We start from the raw sequence: 10,730 nt of genomic DNA, 5'->3' as shown, positions 1-10,730 counted from the left end.
CTTCATCCAATCCAGCTGATCCTGATTCACAAAGCACATCTCATGCAGAGCACAACATGACTAAGGAAGTTTTTGTTTTGTATCGCGTAACAATGCAAACTGACTCGGAACACATAAAAATGACAGATACCTGCAGATACTTCCTGCAGCGAAGAGTCTCTCATCTTAATAAAACAGAAGATACAAGGGAATAATGTACAGTGCTCCCCTGATTCACACAATTATAGCTGAGAAGGCACTGACTAAGAGTCAGAATGCTTTGGACGCACAAGCTTCATACAGAGAAATGACAATCAACAGCAGTAATATAAATATAATGATGTGTATTGGAATGACAATGAAAATAAAAAAAATTAAATCAGACTTTTTGGCACACATAACTGTAGATACAATATTTACAATAGCATAGAGGAGACCATAGAAAGGGCAACGACATCAGTTCAGCTAATTAGAAATAAAGATCATAAGACCACCATTCTCTTTAAAACAATTCTGATGTAAGAAAGAATCATTTCACACAAGGTGTATTTTAATTCAAGATCATGTCATTGCATAATGAATGCTAAATGACAGGAATGGTGTCATTTCAATCAGCAGGTTCTCTTTTTTAATTTAATATGCACATCTGACACACGCATTAAAATAACTAGAAGTATGTCTGAGCAGATGGGGAAGATTCTAACACTTTCTGATATACTTCTACCTGAAGCACAAAAAATAAAACAAAATGGTACAGTATATGAGCATTTGTGATTGACACACATGCATTTAGAATTAATTTTTAAGTTTACAGTTTTACTTGCTCTTGTGATTTTAAATGTTTCCTATAAAATGTTTACAATAAAATGAGTCTGTTAATAAGGAATTACATAATTTTGAATCAGTAAATTTAATTTCCGTTCTTTATTATAGTGTTACAACCAGTCCGGCATTCCCATGCATAGATTTTTACAACAGCTCTCTCTCTGTACTTGATATTAATAAGTGCATACAAGTATACAAGCATCCTAGTAGATTTGTAAACTGCTTTGTAGCAAACACTTGCGAATATCATATCACATCAAAGTTTGAGACTCGCACAAAAAAAATAATAGTAATAAAAAAAATATAAAAAAAAAATAAAACAGTTAAAAGGCGTTGAAATAAAATGTTACAACATTTCTCCTATAGATACCTAATCGAGAAGGATATTAGCCTCAATAACTGCTTTTACGCCTTGATTTCCGCGATACTGCGATTCAATTTGACAAGCTTAATCTCTCACACCTGCTCCACTATCTTTCGGCAGATGCTTATGAGAAGTCGACTCATAATTCGCGATAGGCTATGCACCAGGCATTCATCGTACATTGTTACGGGTTCATCAGATCCAGTTAAAGTTTACATTAGCAGGAATCGTCTTTAAATCCCCTGCACTCTTTCAATAATTGAACTGATTTGAGAATCTCTGACTGTTTTGCATCAGTATGAAACCACTTGATCTACTAAAAACGCATCCAAAGAAAACACAAGTCAACTTTTAACACAATGCCGAACGACACTGCAGGTACTTACAGTGACTGGCGCACATTGCCGAGCTGAGAACGGAGAGCAGCGTCAAACTGACAGCAAAAGCCCGTGACTTTGGCAACTGCATGTTGTCCAGGTTTGCCGGTGGCAGTATATCCTAATTTTGTGTGAAAAATAACGTATTTCCAATACGATTCGTGCGTCTCTGAGTATTTCAGTGGGTCGTGCCTCTCTATCCTGACACCAGCGAGCAGCAGAAAGAAGCTCTTAAAGACACCCACAGCTCCCCAAACGCCGTCATCGTCATCTCTCTAACGCGCACACACTTACACATCGCGCTCCCTCCTCTACCACGCGTCCCTCATTTTCCAAAACAAACACTGGTTGAGCTCCAAATGCATCAGAAGCCTGTCCCATATGACATAGAAATTTGTTTTGGAGGAATAGAGGCGAACGATGTGGAAAACTGTATGTGGCATATTCATCAGGGCATAGTGATTTCATCAGTGAATTGTGAGCCGACACGCGTTCAGCACCATGGACAACTCCACCAGGACATTGCCTGATGAAGATGTTTAGGAACATGATAGCTGGTTTCCAGCTGGTCTGAGATGGTCAAAGCTGGTCATTAGTTGGTGCAGGTGGGCTGGTTGACCAGCAATCAAGTTCAAGCTTGACCATCTTGAGCTGGTAATAAACAGCTGGTTGAGCTGGCATAAAGGACCACATGGTTAGCCATCCATCTACATTTACATTTATTTATTTAGCAGATGCTTATATCCAATTATCACTGGGCGGTTTGACAAAAATATTTATCATGTTTTTTTTTTACTTAGGATTCTGGCAGTTTTCATGGTTTATTACATTTATGTTTCCCCTCACTGTGCCTTTATATAAATCAGAATGCATGAAACAGCTGCAGAACCACTGTATTTTAATCACGATCCAAACAAACAAGTTACATGTAGCATGAGCAGTTTTTGATGCAAATTAGATGCAAATTTGAAGCAAAAACAGAATGGTTTGACCTTAGCTTTATCAAGTTATAATACATAAATCAACTGTACAAAACAAAAATAGCAGACCGGCTGAATGAGAACCTAAATTCACTCAATGACAGCAGGTGGCGCTTATGGAACAGTGGCAATACAGCATTTCCTTGGTTACTACTGTAAACAAAGCAGTGCTGTGCTTTTAAATACTACATTAATATGCATTATACAGAGGTAAGATGAAAAGAAAATGGCATCTCAACTTTTCTGAAGATGGTTAGTTCCAATATTTCATGCATCGTGAACAGTGAGCTAATCTGCCGGCTACAGTATTTACCCCTCTTTGTGTTTGTCTTCAGCATCTCTGGCTTTTGTTAATGGCCATTTCCAGTTGGTTTATTTGCCCAGTTAAAGAATTAGCTGTGTGTTACTAATAGTTCTAAAAGTTCTCCAACCATTAGTGAGAAGTGTATGCAGTTAACAGGGATCTCCTTTCAACTGACAACACTATGTTGTTTAGCTACTTGAATGGTATGTATTTTTTTTTTTTTTTTTTTTACATTGCGTAATTGACCCTTCGCAAACAGCTTGATTGACCAATCATAATGCAGAATCTGCCATTTTGTTCGACAAACAAATCATACAGGAGAGTAGATTAACTTTGGTGGACTTTACCATGAAAATTTGTGTGTATTGACGTCTTTCCGCAGTTAAAATAAAATATGTTCAGATGTTAATTCATGTTCATTTCATGCTTTAATTAAATAAGACAAGACAATCAGTTCACGTGTCAGTTGACCAAATAAGGCAATACGGTGACCTGTCATGACACATTAAAGAGCCACAAAACATTTTTTGTTTGAATTTCTTTAAAAAACATTTTAAAGCTGAAACCTTGCTTCATACCAGAAGTAACCTGCATTGTCTTGTCTGTTGGCTTGTCAGTCTCCTCTTTGCTCTGCAATGTATTTTTCACTGTGTGAGAACTGATATGTAGTGTGAGAGCGGCATTGTTTGTCGGACATAGCAACAGCAAGTGAAGTGTTAAAGCCTAAAGTCTTAAAACATGAAAAAAAAACATGAATGAACATCAGAATGTATTTTATTTCAACCGTGGAATGACGTCAATACACACAATTTTTCAAGTTTAAGTCCACTGAAGTTAATCTATTCTTCTGTCTGATTTGTTTGTCAGACAGCTGTTTGCGAAGGGTCAATTCAAATTGGTTTACCGTTTGATCTGGTATATCATCCAGTAGTGTAGACTATCTTAGACCAGCTAGAAACCATGTTCCATTTTCCAACTCAAAGTTCCAAGCTTAATGAATTCCGATATAGACAACCAAACAGCAGTGAGTTAATTAAGCTTAATGTACCATTACTTTTCAGTTGACATTTTTCCAGGTGCATGGAGGGATGGCTACCGAAAGCTATGTGCGAGACATTTTAATGTTTTAAATACAGTTAATATTTATCACCCTTTCTCAGTTGTCTCTGTAATTATAGGATTAGTCATCGTAACAATCATAGTCAATCATTTGTGAAAATATGATTCATGGATGTTAATAAGTATTAATTTTAGTAGCAAAACTCTGCGTCATTAGATTATGAATGACAAACCTATATTTCCAGTCCGGAAGGACAGTCTGTTACAACTTTAACAGTAATAAAGTTGACCATCAGTGTCACTGACCACTCACAATTCTAAATAAAGATGGATGTTCTACATATTCTCCAAAGTGTTTGCCACCCTGTGCATCCTGATATTTTCAGTTACTGTATGTGCACCATTTATTTATTTATTTATTTATTTATTTATTTATTTATTTATTTTTCTCAGACTGGTGGTTGTAAACACTTTTAGGTCTCATCCATCTTACTTTACTAGACAGCTGGTGACACCCATAGGCTTTAAATGGGATGACAACACCTGCCCACTGACTCAGTCAACTGCTGCTTCATTTCCCTTACTGAGGACTAAATGATCCACATGGAAAGAATGATCAGGAAATGGTGTAAAAGTGAATGAATTATGTTCAAATTATGTTCTAACCTTTAATCTCATTTCATTGTAAAACCACAGCAAACTAAAGAAGCCGTGGCTGTAGCACAAAGAGCAAAGCATGGGTCTGATTCCCTAAAAAATGCATGAACTGATAAAACATTATTTGAATTCATTTTATCTTCATTTGGTAAAGCAGTCTCACCTGCTTAAGTCATGCTGACTGCATTACTGGTCAAATCAACATCAGGTGGGTTAAACAACCTTTACCTAACCCACTGACCAAAACTAAATCACCACAGGTGTTCAAGATTCTTGTTCAGTACAGTGTCAACGTGTTTACCTATGCTCATACTCATGAGAATAAATGTGGACAGCTCTATGAAAACACAAAGACATTGCAATGGAAGTTCAAAGCTGGTGGTAGACAGTTGGATGATAAGTGTGTTTGTGCAACAGTCAGATGGCTTAATGTTGCGGTCAGGACTCATCTCCCACTGGGAAGAGTGATAAGCATGTTATCGCATAAGGGAGTATAAACAGGCTTCACAAGGGACAGAATGCAGTGACAATGACATTAATATTTAAAGTTTGACCCTCTCAGTTCAGATGTCCAATTTCTCACGGGTCGAAATGCGAAAGATCTGCACTGTGAAGCATTAAGGAAAAAGTGAAGTCAGCAGCACTTCAATATCTCCTAATCAATTATTTATTAACCAAACACCATGCATGATGATACCAGATAATGCATATAGAACATATTGCTCATGAAACGGTTTGCTTAAACAAATGCATGACCACTCAGGGTTTTTGTTTTCCTTGCAGTTTGCAATGAATTGATCTTATTCATGAGCTGTAACAGTTTTTTTCTATATTTGCACTACTTCATGTTACATGGATCAATACTAAATGCTTTGTCGAACATCAATTGTGTGCAATAAATATGCTTGTGGTCTAATTAGTGCAAAAGGATTCATGATCACACCGCCACAAAGATGCTAGAATTACGCACTCTATATCTGATCACCATATAAAGACTTCTCAACCGTGCATGCTAGTTCCTGTTTTCTTTTCCAGCGGTTGTGATGGAAATAGATTTTCAATGTGACAGTCTCTAGAGAATGCATTGCTGAAGTTATTGTTTGATAGACTGTCTAATTAAAGAATGATTACACACTATTTAATTAATATTTATTAAAAACAATCTACGTGCTAAACCACTTTAGTAGTTTAAGTTCTATTGAGCTTCAAGGTATTTATTCATGTGCCTAATGTTTTTAAAAAAATGATTCATGTGCCCTGCCTTCTACTGACGGCACTATTTCCACCATCTGCATAAATGCATTCAGTTCTCATTTATCTAGCAGCTCAATAGACTCTCCCCTAAGGTCTTACCCTGAGCTTTTTCTTGTCGGATGTCAAGTTATGAGTCTGTACTGAATCGCTATTAAATTACAAGGCTGTTTTTGACACTTTCTTTTAGCCATACAAATCCGATTCTGGTTAAACATCGCCTTCCTAAAGATGGAGAACCATGAAAAATGTATTATTTATTGTAAAGTCTCAAAGGTTGCAGGATGTTAAATATTTCAGGATGTCTTATATCACTCTCAGAAATGGATACAATCTCACCACAATGAAGAATATGACTGCTTAAGGGTGTATACCAATCCTATCCGATGTCTTGAGCTCTTGGGTACTTTCCATATGGTCTTTATTCCTGGAAATACAAAATTCAGAGGTTTGATAGATGTAATTCAAATGGTATACTATAGCTCAGCATTATCTGTTAAAAAAGCTTATGTTTCTGGACAAAACTGAATCAATTCCACAATGTCGACTATATATACATTTACAGATCATCCAGAGCACTTAGCGATATTGTCAAACCAACATTTGATTCATTTGTCAAAGTCAAAAAAGTCAAACTCTCAGGTGTTGAGTTACCACTAGACCACAAAGATCTTCTTGTAAGCAGATCTGTAGTGAAAAGGGAAAGATTCTCCTGAAATCGTCTCTGTTGCAAGGGACGGATTTTGTCTGCTCTGGTCTCCTTCATTCTCGGCACAATGTCAGACACGAGCTGCTTCATTACTCACACCTCTCCAGACGAGTCTTCACCTTCACTGGCCCTGTCAGCACTGAGTCAGGTATGTGTGAGCCACTGAACTACAGACATTACTCCAAAGAGTACATTTCCTTCATGAGACAGCTGTCTGTGTCTATCTACTTTTAAAGTGTGAACATTTGAAGCAGTGTTTTATGTCCTAGAATTAGTTTTGTTTCTTTAGAAATTCACATTCACAGAAAAAAACTTGGTATGATTATATATCCGCCATTAGAGGACCTACATTTAGATAAGTTTATTCTGGGCATCACGATCTGAAATGTCCCACACAACTTGATGTCCTTTTCTGCTTAAATGAGTCACTGTGTTGATTCTGAATAAAACATTTATAGCATATTCAAACTGGCGCTGTTAACTAAACTAACTTTAACATATATTTTCACTTTATATAGAGATCATATGTACATTTTCAAGAAGTGCATGACATGAATTAAAAGTTTAATGACGTTTATAAGCATTTTATTTATATTAAATAACGTTGATTATTAGGTAATATTTAATAGGTTTATTAATAAACTCATTAATAATAAGCACATTAGCTCATATTTCTAGCTATGTGAATATATACAGTTGAGGTCAAAAGTTTACGTACACCTTGCAGCATCTGCAAAATGTTAATTATTTGACCAAAATCATACAAATCATACAAAATTCATGTAATTTTTTATTTTGTACTGACCTGAATAAGATATTTTACATAAAAGATGTTTACATATAGTCCACAAGAGAATATAATAGTTGATGATAGTTGAATTTATAAAAATGACCCTGTTCAAAAGTTTATATACACTTGATTCTTATTACTGTTGTTGTTGCTTGATTGTTTTTTTTTTTTTTATATATATATATATATATATATAGCTGTTCATGAATCCCTTGTTCGTCCTTGACAATTAAAACTGCCAGCTGTTCTTCAGAAAAATCCTTTAGGTCCCACACATTCTTTGGTTTTTCAGCATTTTTGTGTATTTGAACACTTTCCAACAATGACTGTATGATTTTGAGATCCGTCTTTTCACGCTGAAAACAACTGAGGGACTCATATGCAGCTATTACAGAAGATTCAAACACTTACTGATGCTTCAGGAGGAAACACAATGCATTACGAGCCAGGGGTGAAAACTTTTAGAATTTGAAGATCAGGGTAAATTTAACTTATTTTTTTAAAGTATCTTCTGTAGCTTCTGGAGGGCAGTACTCAATAAAAAAAAAAAGTTCAAATACAAATTTTTGAATTTGTGGGACCTAAAGGATTTTTCTTAAGAACAGCGGGCAGTTTAACTGTTCATGACCAGTGTTGGGAGTAACGCATTACAAAAGTAATATATTACAGTAGTTTATTACTTTTTGCTGTAACGCGGTAATATAACGCATTACTAATACAATTTGGGTAATAATATTACTCGTTACAATCTCAGTAACGCAAGTTACATCAACATATTTTAACGCAAAATTTAAATTAATTTTTATTTTCTCTTGTGGACTACTGTATATGTAGACAACTTTTATGTGAAATATCTTATTCAGCTCAGTGCTAAAAATAACACACATTTTGTATGATCCCTCTTATTTTGGTAAAATAATTAACATTTTGCAGATTCTGCAAGGTTTTGTTTTATGTAATTACAATAAATAAAATATAATATTAAATGACAACCATAAAGTTGAAGAATTTGTAAATAAGTTTAAGTTATGAAATGAATAACCTACAATAACTAAAAGTAAAAAAAAAGAAAGCTGCATAGAAATATTTTTTAAAAACTAATAAAAAATGACAAAGCACATCAAATTATTAAAATTAAAAATTAACAAATACTATATTAAATAATACTAAAAACACTGATTTAAACATTTAAGCCATTTTTCAAGTTATTTGTTATTGTTGTTGTTGTATTTAATGTAGTATTGCAATTATATTTCCATGTGTTAATGATGAAAAACAACAACAGATCTTTCGCCTGTGTTTACTTTCATCACAAATCACCTCAGGCTCCTGTGCACTAGACTGAAGTCCATCTGGTACTGTGTGATTGTTGCACTAATAGACATACTGTATATTCACACTATATACTAAACAAACTGAAACCATTAGCAGAGGATGAGTTTGTTGACTAGCATAATCCAGTCATTCCTCACTTGTGGCTCTAGGTTAAAAAAAAGAGGAGAGAAATCAAACTCTCACTGGCAAAATTCAGGCAAGGACTCATCAGTTTGATTTATAGCAACTCCAGTGACACCCATCATTTCTGTAATAGCAGTTACTGACAGATAGCATCACACGAGACGGCCGGTGTCAGGGTGAGAAAGAAGTAATGCTCAAACAATGCTGAAATGCATTTGCTATTTCAGAGCGGAGACACATTTGTTACAGGCTGACACGAAATATTATAAATGGTCAGGCTGAAGATTGTGGCATTCCCAGGGTTTTCAGAGATACTCACTGATGCCTCTGGTGGAAAGTTGACTTGGATTTGTGAATTATCAGGAACTTTTTTGTGGTTATATATTTAAAGGTGACTTTGGCCTCATTATAAAAGACATACAACCAAATGAACAAACCTGCTTTTTGTAAACCAAGACTGGAGTCTTCATCTTATTAAGTGTGTTAATAAATATGTTAATAAATAAATAATAAAAACAGCAAGAAAAAAAATCATTTCGATTGGCTTTTGTAATAGTTAATAATAATTTAGTGTCTATGCACGTATAAGGCTATTTCTCAAGTCTGAGTCATTATTTTCTGTCATCTATAATCATAAACCGTTTTTTTAAAGAGTTTCATTTAATCTCTTTGCAGAAATAAGTGATTAGTTGGAACGAACTAACAAAAGAGATGTCTTTGAGTTGTCTCTCTCCCTCCTGCTGTCCTCATATTACAGAAAATATCTAATCTCTGTCTGCCCAAACAAAAGGAAGACTCCATGGAAACCTGGCATCCACAATCATCACTGTGTCTTATTGCTTTTCTAATGTAATTATCTCTGTAGAAAAGAATGACCCTGGCTAATACATGCTGACTAATGCTGCCATTAAATGACAAATCTACCATAAAGTTTAGATGAAATTAAACATCCACATTACTTACACTGCAAGAAAAGTAAATGATATGGTAATTGAGCAACAGCAGAAATATCATATTGTCACAGTCTGGCTGAGTGGAGATGAAGCAGGAGAACCGGATTAAATGAATATAAACAGTTTATTTAAACAAAACACTGAAACTACATACAAACAAACAAACAAACAAACAAACAAACAAACAAACAAACAAACAAACAAACAAACAAACAAACAAACAAACAAACAAACAAACAAACCGGGAGCAAGCAATGAACGCATGTAACAATACATCGACGGACACTGGGGAGCGAGCAGACACAGACTTTATACACAGAAACATGGGCGTGGTCACAAACAAGATAACGAGATGACGAGGGGGAAATACAAATATGGGTAAGACTAAACCAAAAGGACTAAACCAAAAGGGGGAGAACAAGGACTAAACCAAATGAACTAGAAACATGGGGGGAAAAACACTTGGAAAACATGACAGAACAGGACAAAACACAGACATATTCCTGACACATATGAGAAAGAGTGTTGTTATCCCAAATATCATCACGACTGTGATTCAGCAACACTGAAGCCAGTAAAAAGCAGAGGCAAGTAAACAGCCAAAATAGCTACAAAAATAGCTTTTGTCTATTTCTGATTCACAAAAAGTCTGAAATCAACCATGACGCACCTGGAGCAACACTGCAGCGGTTGTTCAATTTTAGATTAAATTAAATGGTTCAGCAAATTATACATTCCATGTCATTCCACCATGTTGAAAATACTGTCATTATTTACTCATCCTTGTGCCATTCCAAGCCTGCATGAATTTTCTAGCTGCATAACTATTTGTTCCAAAGAAAAACAACAGCAGACTGAACTTTCATTTTTAGGTTTCCACCTTATTCTTCAACATGGAAGTAAGTCTATGGGCGATACATCTGGTTAATTAGCCGCTTGACTCCGATCTCCGAGTGCGAGGATGGATAGCTCCTAAAGCATATTTCCATATAAATGCACGGCTAATTCGTTGTTTTGTCGCAAG

General features: G+C 35.4%; 1 protein-coding gene across 1 annotated transcript in view; it reads left to right on the top strand.

The window, feature by feature from the left end:
- The first annotated feature begins 6,572 nt into the window (after window positions 1-6,572).
- cntnap5a (contactin associated protein family member 5a) overlaps window positions 6,573-10,730 on the top strand; it is a 31,021-nt gene continuing 26,863 nt past the window's right edge. The window contains exon 1 of the mRNA XM_073845057.1: window positions 6,573-6,653. Coding sequence (XP_073701158.1) covers window positions 6,573-6,653 — 81 coding nt within the window. The remainder of the gene's footprint in view (window positions 6,654-10,730) is intronic.

Source organism: Garra rufa, chromosome 8 (assembly GCF_049309525.1).
Source record: "Garra rufa chromosome 8, GarRuf1.0, whole genome shotgun sequence".
Classification (NCBI taxonomy): domain Eukaryota; kingdom Metazoa; phylum Chordata; class Actinopteri; order Cypriniformes; family Cyprinidae; genus Garra; species Garra rufa.
This window is presented reverse-complemented; position numbering and strand designations above follow the sequence as displayed.